The 16569-nt window shown below is 41.1% G+C and overlaps 1 protein-coding gene across 3 annotated transcripts in view; it reads left to right on the forward strand.

Annotated features, from left to right (window-relative positions):
* Positions 1-16569, forward strand: part of SLC9A7 (solute carrier family 9 member A7) — a 70174-nt gene that overhangs the window by 25324 nt on the left and 28281 nt on the right. For all 3 annotated transcript variants that reach the window (XM_033052537.1, XM_033052538.1, XM_033052539.1), the window contains exons 2-9: positions 6778-6977; positions 8260-8337; positions 9003-9079; positions 9722-9834; positions 11138-11243; positions 11530-11671; positions 15993-16098; positions 16425-16513. In XM_033052537.1, coding sequence (XP_032908428.1) covers positions 6778-6977; positions 8260-8337; positions 9003-9079; positions 9722-9834; positions 11138-11243; positions 11530-11671; positions 15993-16098; positions 16425-16513 — 911 coding nt within the window. The remainder of the gene's footprint in view (positions 1-6777; positions 6978-8259; positions 8338-9002; positions 9080-9721; positions 9835-11137; positions 11244-11529; positions 11672-15992; positions 16099-16424; positions 16514-16569) is intronic.

Here is a 16569-nt window from a genome sequence, read left to right on the forward strand (position 1 = left end):
AAGCCAGCAAGTTCGTTTGACATTTGGTTCTGCACAGTGTGCTGTAATCTGTTTATTTAAATTCTAAACTATGGTTAGTTTGGCTTATTTTTGAAAGTGAATAAAATGCTTATGACAAAGATGCCCTTGATAGCATACTCCTATGTCTGTCTACAAGGAAGAAGAACTACCCGCTTGTTTACCATCTTTTAACTTCCTTATCTAAACTAGCCTTAAGGCAAAGCATGCCCTTGAATCTGTTATTCAGCATTTTAGGGTTTGGATATCCTCAAAATTTCTTCCAAACTTTAAGAACTGGTGTCTTCTGCCTTCCTTTCCTGTTGAAAAAAGCTGGTTGTAATTTTTTTTAACTGAAATGTAGCAAGGATTTATCATGTACTCACATTTCTGAACACAAACTGCTTCTCATTTTTCAAAGTCTGCATCTTCTGCAGCGATGTGACAAGCTGGTGAATGCCACACAGGCAACATCGCACCATTGAGAAAGTAGTTAATAGATTAGCCATGCTGAGTGCAAGACAGAATCACAGAATGACAAGTAGGTTGGAAAGGCTCTCTGAGAACAAATCCAATTTGGGACCAAACACCACCATGTCAGTAGACCACAGAACTGGGTGGCACATGCACTTGTTTCTTAAACACCTCCAGGGATGGTGACTCCACCACCTCCCTGGGCAGTCTGTTCCAAAGTCTAATCAGCCTTTCTGTGAAGAAATTCCTCCTAATGTCCAGCTTCAAGTTTCCCTGGCACAGCTTGAGGCCATTTTCTCTTGTCCTGTCGCTGTTTGCCTGGCAGAAGAGGCTGACCCCTGCCTGGCTGCAGCCTCCTTCCAGGTGGTTCTACAGAGTGATAAGGTCACCCTGACCCTCCTTTTGTCCAAGCTTAACAACCCCAGCTCCCTCAGCTGCACCTCACAGGACCTGTGCTCCAGACCCTTCATGAGCTCCATTGCCCTTATCTGGATTTGCTCCAGCACCTCAAAGTTCTCCTTGGAGTGAGGTGGCCAGAATTAGACCCAGGGCTTTGAAATGTAGCCTCACCAGTGCAGAGTACAGGGGAAATACAGATGCTATCAAAGGCCTGGGGGTCTGCAGACACTTGCTTAACCCTTCTTTAAGGGGTTGTATAGTGGTGCTCTTCTGCCCTCCTGTACAGGGTAGTACAGTGAAAGGCTAGCAAATGGTATAGTGAGTGAGTTGCTAGTGTTTCTGGAGATGAAAAATGCTTGAATTATTTTGTATAATTGTTGAAACTTCTTCAAAAGTCACTGTGAAATTTGAAGGTGTGGACTGTGAGGTTTATAGGCTGACACTGTAATAGGAAAAATACTTTATCTGTTGGTGTTTAGGCTATTTAAAGTAAAACTTTCCAAGTGTAGTATCTTCATGCATGCAAGCATCCAGAAGAAAAATGATCTATGTGATAAACACTGCATATTATTGTTAGTCTTTCACCTTGAAAATAACACAGGACTTTCTTTCATCCTTCATGCCAAGGTTTTTTTAGCTTTGTTTCCTTGCCCTCAAGCTGGTAGAAAGTTCAGTTTGGAAGTAGGGAAGAAAAATCTAGACTTTTAAGCACAAGAAATTCTTCCCCCCACCTGCCATAGTCTTTGTATGTATTTTCAAAAGCATGCAGTATTTTACTCTCTGTCACCAAAGAAGCTGGTGTCCAGGTACATAAAGTGTGCTGTTCTGCCTCTGTGTGGGCTGCACTAATGGGTGATAAACTCTGTCAAGCCAAGACTGGCTCTCACCACTGACGGTATTGCCCAGCTTCACAAACCTCAGTGATTTATAATATATACTCTATTGCATTAAAAAAACAAAAACAAAAAACCACAGAAGTTCTAGTAACAAGTGCTTTATGTGATGTATCACAGTACCTGCCTTCCTGTCCTTATGTGGAATTAGCTGAATATCTCCTGGCCACCTCTTTTGCCTGCTTTTGATAGGGTCATTGAGGCCCAAGGCAGGTGACAAGTCAGAGTGGACAGAGGTAGTAAAAGCAGCCCCTTCCTGTCTAGGGGATCTTTTCAGCTTTTATGGTGAGACTCATTGCTAATTCTTTTGCTCTGACTTTTACTGAGTTAGGAGTGTAGTCTGTCATTTAAACAAAATAAAAACCCAACTCCAAAGCAACAGAAAATCCCAAGACCTGATCCAGAAAGCAATTAAGACTAATTTAAATTTTTGCAGTATAAAATATCTGAGGGGTCCACATGTTCATGGGAAGGACCTTGGGAGGTAGTCTTGTCTAGCCCTTAGCTCACAGCAGGCCCCCACAGCTTGGATTGCTCATGGTCATATTCAAGTGAGTTTTGGCTGCAGGCAAGGAAGGAGATTATGCAGTCTTTGTGACAGCCTGTTCTGGTGCTTAGCCACTTCATTGTTTTAAAAACAAACCTTGCTTATTTTTTTTCGCCTGCATTGCAACAGCTCTGCTGCCTTTAGTCTTAAATCTCTGTGCACTTTCCAGAAGATTCTGTCCCTATCTTCTCTGTCTCCCCAGAGTGGCTGCAAACAGCAGTACAATCTCTACAGTCTTCCTCAGTTTGAAGGGTGGAAGGGAAGGACCCTCAGTTTTCAGCACCTGGCTCTTTACCAGAAGTGTGTGAAAGAAACTGTATCTAAACAGGTTTGACCTCACAGATTGAGCCTCTCCACCGACTCACAGATCAAGCTGAATTCACTGATCAAACTGTGTGATGTGAAGTGTGAATGCCTCTGGTTCCTGCAGTCGCTGCCAGCTGGCACTCCCTGAAACCTCAGGGGTGCTTCAGCACAGAGCTGGGCTGGAAATCACAGACCACAGCTCTTTCCAGATAAAGGCACTCCTGGTTTTGTGTGTCTTTCTGAACTCGTGTTCTCGCTTCAGTAACTTCTGTACTCAAACAAAACCTAAAGCAAAGATGACACTTTAAATGGTGTATTGTTAGATTGGTGTTGACCAATCCAGTTGCATCAAAGGAGTTTTATACTGGATATTGGGATTTTTTTTTTTTTGCTGAAAGGGTGGTCAAGGGTTGGAATTACCCAGGAAGGTGAATGAGTAACCCTCCCTGGAGGTTTTTAAAGAGGTGTAGGTGTGGCACTTCAGAACACGGCTTGGTGGTGGCCTTGGAAGTACAAGGTTAACAGCTCAACTCAGTGATCTTAGGTATTTTCCAACCTAAATGATTCTATGACTCTCTGAAATAGAATATTTTTCATTATCAGTAGTGATTTGTTTCAGAAAGGACAAAATATTCCCAGGTTTTAATGCCTCATTTCTAGTAAGACGTTTTTTGTGTAAAACCTGCATGATCAGCATTGCACAGGCAAGCTGCCAGCATAAGTGTTCTCTCTGTTAAAGGTGAGAATGCAAGTCACACATACAGGTTATTAAGTATTAGTTTTTTGAGATAATCCTTCATAAGAGTCTTTGAGCAATGCTGTAAACTTGCCCCTGCAACAGCTACTGCAATCCAAAACTTTCAAAGTAAGGCCATTCTCAAATTTTGAAATATTTGTATCCATTCATAGCTGTTTCTCTCTGTGGCAGTCCTGCAATAAAAGGCAGTGCTGGTTTTATTTGGCCTAGAGGCCCTCTTTTTGAAGAGGTAGACTGTTCTTAAGCAGTCAGAAGAACATTTGCTTTTGTTCCAGGTCCTCTGTAAACTCTACAGCAGTAACACCTTGGGTAGGAGTAACACAGAGTTTATATACCGTTTCTTCTATATCTGTCCTAGATTTCTGCAACCATGCCTGGCTTCCAAATAAACAACAGAGCTATACTGAATTTATGCTTATTATGTTAACACCCTGTACCTAAATCTTAGTCTAGGTTTGTCCAATGAAAAATTCCAGGTATCTCTCTTTCTATTCTACTTTTATTCTCCAGCTGCAACTCTGATGTTTCAGAAATGGTTGAAACCAAGTTTTCAGAGAGAATTGCAGAGGATGCCCTGGTGTTCTGTATAACACTTAATGGTAGACAGCTTAGAAGGACATCCTTCTGCTATAAATCAGGACATTTCTTCTGCCTGAAAAGCATTTGAGGTTTTAGGGTTTTGTGATCTTGGCAGGCTGTCTGAGCTGTCTGAGCTTTGTTAATGTCATTTTATCAAGTAAGATGGGATGCAGAAATCACATAACAAGTCCAGTAGCTTTTCAATGTCTGAAAGATGTGATGTCCATTGGAAAATAGAAAATTCTTCCATATAGTTTTCTGTGAAGACTTCAAACGTTTTTAGGAAAAGCACTAATGACTTCTGTCAAATATTTGCTTTAATGTTTCACTTTAATGTTCAAAACCTGTTGGTTTGTGACTATATGATATATATAGCAGTATGCCTGTACCTTTGTTAAGTCAGGGAGCTTTCCATTCTTTTAATTAATCTTTTGAAGTAATAAGTGTCTAGTATTTTGCTAATGAAACTGGCTGGAATTTGTGTGTCTTCCTTGGGCCCCTTTTGTTTTCATACATATTTCCTCTAATGACTGAGCTGTGGGTAGCTTTTCCCACTTGACTACTTCTGACAGCCTTTTGCCTCAATGAAGGCATCTGGTCCAGGTGCATCCTGCTGCAAGACAGTGCCCTGACAGCACAGACCGTGTGTTCCTAAACTGCATGGGGCTCAGTGCGAAAACTCATCCATTTTGCTGTTTTATCAATAGGAGGTGTATGAAAGTTCCCTGTAGTTGTGCTACTGGGCCATGGGAAAGTGAGGATATGGGATAGAATGCTTGATTTCAAATGCTAAGTACTAGTTATGAATATAACTGTCATATAACTGGTATATTTCATTATAAAGGAAAATGTACAATCGGATTATATCCAGTTATATAGGGCAATCACCTCCTGCTCTCAGGTTTTTCTTCTTAATGCAATAGTAATGGAGTTTCCCATCTGCTTTTGCAATGCATTCAGCAAGGACAGTCTCTGACCCTAAGAAGCTAGTAGCAATACAGAACTGGCTTTATGCTGCAGCTACGTATAAGCTCATATGTACAGTTTTCTTTTTGCATTCTGATTTACTACAGAAATTCTGGCTGATGCTGGTTAGATCAATTTTTACCACAGTCAGTCTTCCTGATGTATTCTGTGAGCATAGCTCTTCCTAGCTGTGAGTAGGGTGAGAGCAGCAGGAAGCTTAGGCTGCTTGCCTGGCTGGGTTGGTGCTGGTGTCTGTAGCCATAACTGGTAGTGCAAGTGGCTTGGACGTGACTGGCTGTAACCTGTCACTTTGTGCAGAGCTGTGTTTCTGCCTCATCCATCACATATAGCTGTAAAAATGCTCTGGTGGTGTTAGGAGATGCTTCTATAAATCTATCTATTTAAATTGCTGGCATTTGAAATTTATTCTGCTTAGGGGATCTCTTCCCATGTTCTCTCTGAGTATGTACTTCCACTTTCTAAATAAAACGTATCGTAATATTCTGGTTACTTTGGAATGATCATGTTGCTGCTCTGTTTTTTAGAGAAGGAAAGCTGGAGATGAGCCTTCCACTAGTGTCACATCTGCTACCTGCTGTATCTTCTTGCATTGAGACGCTTTTGTCACTATGGACTTTAGGAGAATGAGGCATGTTCCTTTGGTTGGCTTTTTGTGGGTGCAGTTTGGTTGTTCTTTACACTATGGCATAACAATAAGTCTATTTGGGTTTTCTGTTGTGTGTGGTAGATTTTCTTTGTTTTACCTCATTTATTTTGGTTATTATCTGTAACCTTCTTTTACTATCTGGGGATACTATGGATGCAGAGGGAGGGCCACAGGCAGCAAACCCAACATTGACTACTGACTTGTCAACAAAAGCAGCAAACATGCATCTTCATCTTACAGTTGTCTTGAACAAGGATTAAATTGCAGATCATCTGAAGGCAACAGGGGAGTCTTTAGTAAGGGGGTATCAATTTGTTTATTTATCAGACCAAAACCACTTTGACTGTTCTTATATGTTCTCTCTGCAGATGCTCTTTTCTTCGTACATTGTAACAGGAATGGTGCTCAGTTAGAACTTAGTGCTTCTCCAGCTCCCTGGCATTAAGTTACAAATTATTTTTATTACTCTGTCTGATGCATTTGTTATTGATAGTGTTTTCTGGTTGGATTTTTCTCTGTTGCCTAAGTAATTTGTCCTATATTCCTGAATCCTGTGTCTCTTATGATTGCTCATTTACACCTTATTATATTTTTGTTTATATGAAATGTGGAAAATGCTTGCAAATGACATGTAGTGTCTTTTTTGCACATGTCATCTGTCTTTTAGTTTTAAAGTTTGTGGAGTACTCAGAAGATTGTGCAACAGGCACTGTTTACTTGCCTGGAATTGTAAGACTGAAAACTGCATCCTTGCTGCAGCCATAAAATAATATGGCAAACTTCATCATTCCAGATCAGTTATGGTTGCGTGTTTCCAGCAGACATTGTTTTCTGGCAATAGTTTGTTTGCTCAGTTCTGTCCCAAGGCAGGTGAAATGTATTTGATGTGTCCCAATGTTTGGCCTCTCATGTGAGTGGAGCTTTACACTTTTGAGGTGTGAGTGAGGGTGAGTAAGACAAAAATGGAAATGGAACCTTTTGCTTGTCACTTCAGTTAGGTACCAGGTTCTTCAGATTCACTGATAGTTTTCATGTGCTCTTCCTCTGCAGAAAGCTGATAGTAACAATTCACTCCAACATGTTTATGATGTCCATATGCTTGTAAAGCTCATGCACGATCCCTTGGATGGTGTTTGAAACTCAAAGTGAAGGAGTAGCTAATCAGTCTCATGGATTTTTGCTTCTCTTCCAGGACTCATAGTTGGGGTGATCTTGAGATATGGGACTCCTTCCACGAGTGGCCATGACAAACCTTTCAGCTGCTCCCAGGAGGACAGGCCCTTCACCACCCTGCTGGTCAATGTCAGCGGCAAGTTCTTCGAGTATACGCTCAAAGGGGAAATAAGCCCTGGGAAGATCCACAACGTGGAGCAAAATGACATGTTGAGAAAGGTGAGGCTGCACCATTTCACATGGCTAAATGTTTCTCCTTCATCTATGCTTCCCTCCCTCTTCCCCCCTTCATCCCATTTGAACCTTAGGTAGTGTCAAATGTCAGTATTTCTGATAGTAACAGCACTTTAATGTTTAATTCAAAAGCACCCTCTGTATTATATCACTGCTGGAGAAACTGTGCTCTGTTACGTGTCTGTAGTGCTTTCCTAAAGGCTTGATTTGAAGACTTAATGTATGTGTAGAATTCACAGAGACCAGCTGAACTGAAAAAAAAGCCAAAACAACCTTGTGCTGCCTTGTATAAATGCAATATAAGGAAAGGGATAATTTCTTAGTGAAGAGTGATTTTCCTTGTTGTTTTTCTTTCCCCCCCTGCTATGGTTTTCAACTCTATTTATTGTCCAGAAACAGCTACTACTTCCACCCTATAAACCACCAAATGAGGCAGTCTGGTGTTGGAAGTGAAAATCACCCATCAGCAGTTATTCAGATGTGTTATTTGCCTTTTTATTCAGTGTCAGGAATTAGTCACCTTTTGTGTGTATCAAAGCTAGACTTTGAAGCATAGGGTTGTGATCTAAAAGTACTTCTTTCCACAGATTATGACGAGAGCTCAGCTGTCTATGTGTATCTGTCTGCTGTAGGTATCTCAAGTCAGCTGAAATGAGTCCTACTCTGGGAGAGCACAGTTGAGGTGTTTGCCTTCTACCCTGTGCTTAAACAGTGGGTGAAGAGAGCCTAGTTAGCCTCATGTGTGTGAAGGTCTTCTGTTAGCATTTAACTGTAGGGGTTTTTTTCTTCCTTAGTGTAGTGTAGTAACTTCATGGATATCTGGAACTCCTACTGAAATACATGGAACATGTGTATGATCCAAATTTCTGAAGACTAGTCTTGTATCTGACTTGATTGGCTTACAATAACTATTCAGTGGCTTAACTTGCACAGAAAGTAAGCTAAAATAGCATTACATCTACAGCTATACCAATATCAGGTATCACAGCAGGAGAGTTCTTCTCCAGCATAATTTCTACTAGAAAATTTTAATTTAAAATAGGGGACTGTGTTTGGGACCATTGCCAGATCATGAGTAACCAAATGTAATGCCTACTCTTTCTAGATGCTATTTGCCAACAAGAGGTGCAGCTTTTTGCTGCTATGTACAAATAGAGCTAAACTTATCTATTTCAATAACCAAAAATAGTGGTTGTCAGAAAATGAATGAGGAATAAAAATTTGTACATGTCTGTTTCTAATTGAAATTCCATATTATATTTTTTAGGTAACATTTGACCCAGAAGTGTTTTTCAACATTCTATTGCCACCTATTATTTTTCATGCTGGCTATAGCCTGAAGAAAGTAAGTGCAATAACTTCCTAGGAGAACAGATCCTTTTTTTTTTTAATGTGAGATTACTGATTTGTTCAGGATTGTAGTCTCCTTTCAGGCATTTACTTACAGTAAGAAAAATCTCATTTCCTCCAAAGATGGTTAGGTAATATTGTTTGAAGAGAAAATACATGTATTTTTGAGTATAAATGTATTAAACTCTATTTAATTTTGCTGATTTGTTTTCCTTTGAACTTAGCCAGACATTAATGTCAGTTTCATTTAAAGTAGAAGATGTTCTGTTATGAATTGTTTTGGTCCTTCTCAAATGTCCAAAATGCAGTAAATTATGCTGACAAGCAGACCTAACCTTGAATCCCAGTGGAGATGTGCCAGACCCTTAATGGCAGAAGGGCCCAGATTCTGATCTTGCTTGAAGACACCATGAATTGGTGCTGGTTTTTGTCATAAGCTTTTTGTCAGTAAGCTGCACGTAGGATCTAATACATGGCTTAGATCTGGTTTATTCAATTTCTTGAAGTTGGACTGAATTTAAACAGCAGTAATCGAAATGTTTCTCTGAAATAGAGGTGTGCTTCTGTGTGTTGATGCAAGTGAAGTAGTGTGCTACATGGTTCTGAATGGGCAATATAACTTTTCTAAAGTAAGTATATAACTATCTCTTTCCTGTGCAGAGACACTTTTTCAGGAATTTGGGGTCCATTTTGGCTTATGCCTTTTTAGGAACAGCGGTGTCTTGTTTTATTATTGGGTAAGTGAACTCTGACATCAGTGCCTCTCTACACTAAAGTTCAAGCTGCTAAAGCACACTCTCTCTGTGCCTGCATGTGTGTGTTTTATCTGTGTATATACACACGTTTAGTTTATGATTGCTGGTTGTGTTGGTGTGCTTGCCTACAATCTCTTACGCTGCTCGTATTACCATGTCATGTATATGGATATTCTGAATAACAGAAATCCTGAATTGTGTTGTGACCTTGGCTTGTCTCTGAAAGAATTTGGCTAGAGAAATAATCTATTATTATAGACTATCCTTACCTCAGAGCTTTTGGCCTATGTATTGTGTTGGGAGAAAAAGTACTGAGGGGAATTTAGAGCTGGGAAAATTTGGTGGTAAAGGAAGAAACGTGTAGATTCTGTGCTAATTGTATGAAGATTTCAGACTTTGCTCACTGATTTTGTATTATGTCTTCTGGATCATATATTGCTTGATTTGCTTCATAGGGAAAAGAGGAAGGTTCACTTTGAGAACTTTGTGCTGCACTGTGGCAGTGTCCCACTGAGCCGTAGCATAAATAAGCCTGTCTGAAACACTGTTGCTTGTGCTTTCCCGTGCCTGTCTGAAATGCACCAACTTGTTTGACTTTGAATGTTTAATCTTCTTTCTCTTCAGGAATCTCATGTATGGGGTTGTGAAACTAATGAAGTTGGTGGGTCAGCTGTCTGATAAATTCTATTATACAGACTGCCTCCTCTTTGGAGCGATAATATCTGCCACTGATCCAGGTAGCTTGATGAACATTTTTTAATATCCTTCCAAATTAACCCTATTGTTAGGATCTTCAGCTGCATTTTAACAGGTCTCTATTTTCAGTTGTGTCATATTAGTATCTCTGAACCTCTTCTCTGAAATACATTCTAGTTCTGAGCATTTTGAAAGCTTTTCTCTGCTGATTTGTGACTGAACTGGCATGTTTGGAAAAAAAGTCTAACTCTCCTGTCCAAATACTTAAACATGATTTTGTTAAGTGGTTTCTTGTTAAGTGTGCATCAAGTTTAAGACTGCAAACAGATGAAATTATTGTGTTTTCTGGATAGCAAGACTTCCTCCTTTAGCTACATTGCTTGGGGCTGGGTAATTTAAGAGCAATATTTGAAGTTTTTAGGTTCTTTAGATGGGGAATTTTCTTTTCCCCTTTCAAATAAACTTCATGTTTTACAAGTTAAGGCATAAGAATGCTTTTCTGCCCAAGTAATTTCAGCTTTTGCACAAATATTGTTGACATCATTCTGAGTCAAGCAGGCTCACACTGAAGTCTCTGCTTGACAGATCAGTTTGTAGGGCTGGCAAAGGTCAGGGGCCAGGGTGGGGAGTGATGAAGTATGAAGCTTGACATTTAAAGCAGTTTATTTGTGGTGCTTAGTGGTGATTAGTGTGAAAGTGGGAAGTAGCTCCTATGATTGAGCTGAGCTCTGAACAGCTGGTGGTTGCATACAATTTATGCAAAAAATCACTCTGTGATTTTTGAAGTGTGTATTTGGGAACATCTTCAAGATCACGGTCTTTCATCTCAGAATTTTCTTGAAAGAATGATTATAAATATTTAGTACTCTTGTCCTTTTTAAATTATGTGGAAATTCACACCAGTGGCATAGTGCATACTTAGGGGAACACTTGGGATTATTTGTACCATTTTACAATGGCTGAAATAATAAACCTGTGTCAACAATCCATACAGCTTTTAAAAACAGGAAGAGCTGCGCAACATTTTGCTTACTGTCTTATATGGAACATGTTCTGAAATAATACCAGGGCTTTGTTAGAAGGGCTTTGTCTGCTCCATGTCCCTTGATCAGGGGGGCCTTGCTACAAACATTGTGCACATGGGAGGATGAAAGAGCCACTTCCTAATAGAGCTGCCCTAAAACTGATGGAGGAATTACTTGTAGGTAAACATGACTATGGTTTCCTATTTTAGTTTTGATCCTGTATTTCAATTCCTGGATTTTGTTGTTTAGCCAAACTGGAAAGTGTGCTCCACAGCTCATGCAGTCGTTCCAGTGTTGTTTTCCTCTTTTCTTTCCGCAGTTACCGTGCTAGCAATATTTAATGAGCTGCATGCTGATGTCGATCTCTATGCCGTTCTGTTTGGAGAGAGCGTGTTGAATGATGCTGTTGCCATTGTATTATCCTCGTAAGTAACTATGCGAATTTCTACTCTGAAATGACTAAATTGCTTTAGGCATTTGTCTAAAATAAATGCTTTTTCTGAGAAACGTTATTTTAAGCCTAAATGGATTGCCTTTAACAGGGTTGATAGCCATTGCAAACATTTGCCAAGGTCTGTAATGCATACATAGGCCAGAATGGCACATACACCTTCAGCATGGGATTGCCTCCCTGTAGCTCAGGTAGTGCTGTTAAAGAAAAAATCTTTTCTGATGCCACTTGTAACTTGTCATTGTGTTCTCTCCTTCTAGATCTATAGTTGCCTACCAGCCAACAGGTGAAAATACCCATGCTTTTGATGCTGCAGCATTTTTCAAGTCTGTTGGTGTTTTCCTGGGAATATTCAGTGGTTCTTTCATGATGGGAGCAGTGACAGGGGTTGTGACAGCTCTGATATCCTTTTTCATGTTTGGTTATTGAGATGGGATATGTAGATGTTATCAGGGCTTTCCTGTTTCCCATTATAGCAGAATTGACTCTAGCTTGTTTAATTCTGAGTGTGAAGATGTAATCAGTATTCATGTGACTACTTTCTTATAGAAAGACATTATAGGTACCCACAGAAATCAACCCTTTCCAATAAAATTGAGGCCATAATAAAAGTTTTAGTGATGTTGCTGAAGCAAACCAAGGGAGGGCCTTAAAAAGGCACATCTTAATAGTGTTTCGCTCCTTTTTATGGAGTTAGAAAACCTAGTTTTTATTACTAGTCTTGAAAGACATCTCCTGTGATAAGTGATATTTGATTCTGCCTTCAGCAAAATCTCTCAGTTATTTCTGATCCCCACAGCATTCTCCGAGTCTTGCATTTAAATTTTTTGCCAGAAATCTGATGTCATACATCTTGGATAAGATTGTATCTCTGTGAGAGTTTAACTTAATAATATGATGTGTCTTGCATTCTGTGCTCTTGATGCTTGTGGTTGCTGCTATTTGGTTAGACCTCTGAGGTGCTTAGCAAGCAATTTATGTGGGTTTTGTTTTAGGCTCGGGCAATAGACCTTCAGCCTGACCTGCTCCAGGAGTCATGATGCTTCTTCAGGAACAAAATTAAGTCTTTGCTTTCTGACCGATTAGTATGACCATATCTGTACATATCCCAGGCTGCTCTGATGTGCCTGGACTTCTGAACACTGACCTGAAAGGGGTAAAATGTGTTGTTTTTTACAATGATCATGAACCTGTGACTCTGAAGCAGTAATGTCTGAACTGTATCTCATATACACACTGTGCAAGTCTTCCTGACATGTCTCCATAATGGAAACCTTTAAGTATAAGGGGAAAATGTGTTGTTGATGCTTTAATGTTCAGTCTTAGTTCCACTGATCTGCAATCAATGTGACCCAGAACCACAATTCTTCCTCTGGCTTTTAGGCTACCAGCCATCCATAGCTTTCACTGCTCAAATGCAGCTGTTGTGGGTTTTGGCTTGCTGGTTGGTTACTAATTAAGGCTGAAATGCATTCAGATCCACTTTGTAAAATTATGCGTCTGAAGCAGCTGCTAATCCTTGCTTTTTCTAATGGTTGTGCTCAGGAAGGTGATGTGAGGCTGTTCAGAACAGAGCCTCTGTGGTGGCATTTTGTGTGTGTGGAGGGGAGTGATATATTTTTTGTTCTGTTTTGGCTTTGTTTTGTTCTTTTGCTTTGGTTGTATAATAATATGAGTATTTTATTTTGGAAACATCCCTAATGTCATGCAATGCTGTAGAAGCAAAAACATATTGCATTTTACTATTAATTGCTGACTAGAACCCATAAATTATGGATTACGATAATATCCTTATAGCCTGAAGTACCTATATCTGTACCTCTCGGAGCAAGGGGTTTCATGCAGTCATGCACTGTCCTTTGAGAATAGATAAAATACTTGGTTACCCAATGATGCAGATAATATACAAGGACTTATTCTGGTTTTCAGCAAGCTGTCTGTGGTTTTTTTTATTTTTAATTCAGTTAAGTTATACTACCACATTTTATATTTTCACAAAATTGCAGCATCTGACTGATTGGAAAGATGTGAAATACAAGGCCATGTCTAACAAAGAAAGAGTTAAGTAAAAAAAAAGCAATAATTTAATTTCAATTTGATAATTTGATAATTTGATAATTATATAAAATCGGAAAAATGTTTTTATTTTCTTGCCTTTCTCTCACCTTGATCTTCCTCCAAAATGATAAGCACAGGTTCTTATTTCAGATTGAATGAAATATTTTGGTATGGTTGCTTACAAAAATAGCAAGGGGAATAAACAATTCAATTCACAAAACTGCCAGAAAAGACTAGAAATAAGGAAATGGTTCTGGCAAGGGCCCTCTCCCAACTTCAAGGGAACAAGGTTCAACCTCTTCCTCTCCCATGGAGTGACTGTGGCTATCCAGTTTCCTTAGGCATCCATGAATGTCCCTTGGGCCAGGCACTGGGATTATCTGAGTATTCTGTGGGGAAATGGGTTCAAATTTTTGTTATGGTGGATGTTGCTGCTTCAGAAGCATGATCTTAGAAAATTGATCTGTTTGGAGGAAGTGGTGGTGAGGAATTCAGCTGAGCTCAAAAGTTTTAGAGGTGTTTTCTGTGCAGAATTAACAGCTGTTTAAAAAGTTTGCTGTGTTTTATATTTGGTGTAATGTCAACATGGAGAATAATTTTTTTTTAAATGATACTCTGGACTTTGTTTGGAGGGCAACCTTCTGACAAAGTAAGGTCATAGCTGAAGGTGTGTCTGGAGTATATGTTTGCCCTAGTCTAAGTCAGTAGAGAACGTCAGCATGAAGTAGGTGTGAGTGGAGAGTTGGTACTGATTGCCTTCACATGAACTGTGCATAGCTGTTTGCACCTCAGATACAGTGTGCTATTCAGTGTTTACCTGCTGCCAGAGTAGTGCTTAGGAAAAAGAAACACCAAAAGGGTTCTATAAATAGGTGAACAACTTTTTTTTGTAGTGTGTGAAGAGCTAAATTTAACACTACTGAAATTCATTCTGCTTCTTCAGTAGCTCTATGAATTGTTAATTCAGTGTGTGCTTTGATGTTCCTCAGGTTTTGCTCTCCTCTGCAAGATGAACTTGTTTTCCCTTTCCTTTAAAAGACTGAGCTTCTCTGAGTTGGCTTTTTTCTCTAAAACACATCAGCACAAGGAAAGGAAATACATTTTGTAGACAGCAATTGTTTTGCCTTAAAAATACTGAAGTAGCCACACTTGCTGGAAAAGACTTATTAAATCTGAAGAAAAATTCTTGTAAATCTTCCTGATCTTAGGGTTGCTATAGTCAAGAACAGCTCTTTAAATTAAATGCTTTTGAATGCATTTTATGCTTTATTTGAAGGTGGAAGTGGGATTCATAATTGAGGTTGGCAGGGGGAACAAAACATCAGTTCCTCACCAATCTCCTGGAAAACCAAGGCATACACAGTCTAAAAGGAATAGCAGGTATAAATCTCTTCCTTGCTAGCACTTCAAAGGGAGCCATTGAATAAGATAATATTACCTCTAAGAGGTGAGGCCACACTTTGTAATGGATATACAACAAAAATAGCCAAAACTGATTGTTGCAAGTTGAGCCTGAAATTTGCTTTCATATATTCGAATTTGCATTTTTCAACATGAAAAGTTTTTGTTTTCCAACAAGCATGGGATGTTAGTACATGAAAGTGTACTAGACGTTTTTTTCATTTACAGTAAATTCACGAATACAAGCCGCACTGAATATAAGCCGCATCACTGGGTGTTGGCAAACATTTTGGTTTTTGTCCATAGATAAGCCGCACCCGAATATAAGCCGCTTTGTCGTTCGCAGCGAGGACCCGCGTGCAATTAGTAACAGAACCGCGGGAGGGCGGCGTTTACTGGCTGAGCTAAGGCTGTGCAGGCTCGGCCCGCTAGGGGCCGCTGACGGGGCCAGGTGGCCCAGCCCGGTGCTGCAGCTCGGGGCCAGCCGCCGCTGCCCCTGGGCTCGGTCACCCCGGGTCGGCGCTGCCCCGCGGTGGCAGGCAGGGACGGAGCTTCCCCCGCTCCTACGGCAGCGGCGGCGGGCGGGGACGGAGCTTTCCCGCGCCCGTGGCGCCGGCGGCGGGCAGGGACGGAGTTTCCCCGTTCCTGCCGCGGCGGCGGCGTGCGGGGACAAAGCACCCCGTCGGCTCCCCGAGCCGCGGCAATGGCTGCGCGGGGCTCCCGTCGGCTCCCCGGGCCACAGCAATGGCGACGCGCGCTTCCCCCCCCTCCCTGGGCCGCAGCAATGGCTGCGCGGGGCTCCCGTCGGCTCCCCGGGCCACAGCAATGGCGGCGCGGGCTTCCCCCCCCCCTCCCCGGGCCGCGGTAGGGGCGGCCCGGGTCCCCCCTCTCCTCCCCGGGCCGCAGCAATGGCGGCGTCGGACCCCCCCCCCGTCTCTCCCCTGGGCTGTGGCAGAGGAGGAAAGAGAGCTCTCCCGCCTCTCTCCCCGCCCCCCGTGATGCCTGCAGGGAGCCAGGCTCCACCCGCGGTGCAACAGAGTAGCGATTTGTAACAATCGCAAAATGCCGACTTTGCAGCTGCTCGGCTCAGCACTCTGGCAGGCACTTCTGAGGTTGTATTAGCCGCTCCTGATTATTAGCCGCATTTCCGGTTTAGGAGCAAAATCTTAGTCAAATTGGTGCGGCTTGTATTCGTGAAATTACTGTATACTGGGAGCAGAGAAGCCAAAGGTTTTCTTTTTGATCCCTTAACAAGTGACTTAACGTGACAAAGTTTACCAAGTTGCATTGCTTCCCCCTGCTGGAAACAGCTCTCTTCTTCTTGATGTCCTGGAGCACTTTCCTGCTTGCAGAAGCTTGTGGATTTACTGGTGAGTTTCTTGCATTCAAACACATGGGGACAGAAGTTCATCTCAGCAGCCATTTTTCCATTTTCTCACTGAAGCTTTTCAATGAGAAATGTTTGTGCTTCAAGTTGGGCTGTTTGGGATATTTTACCTTCTGTAAACTACAGTTTATTGTGTAACAAAAGTTTGGTTCAGACACTATTTCCCTAACCTTGTATCTCACTCAATTGAATAGAAGTCATAAAATCTCAAGGTTAAGAATGATGTATAAATTAAATTGAGCTTGTGAAGGGAAGGTGTGGTGAGCTGTCAGTAAACAGTCTGATTTTTTCATGTTATTCTGTTCACAGGTGTGGTGGCTGTCCTCTTCTGTGGAATTACCCAGGCACATTATACATACAATAACTTGTCTGTTGAGTCAAGAAGTCGCACTAAGCAGGCAAGGACCTCTTTTACCTTTTTTTGCAGTGCATTGCTGTAGTAGTCCATGTACTT

This window comes from Catharus ustulatus, chromosome 2, assembly GCF_009819885.2.
Source record: "Catharus ustulatus isolate bCatUst1 chromosome 2, bCatUst1.pri.v2, whole genome shotgun sequence".
NCBI classification, from domain to species: domain Eukaryota; kingdom Metazoa; phylum Chordata; class Aves; order Passeriformes; family Turdidae; genus Catharus; species Catharus ustulatus.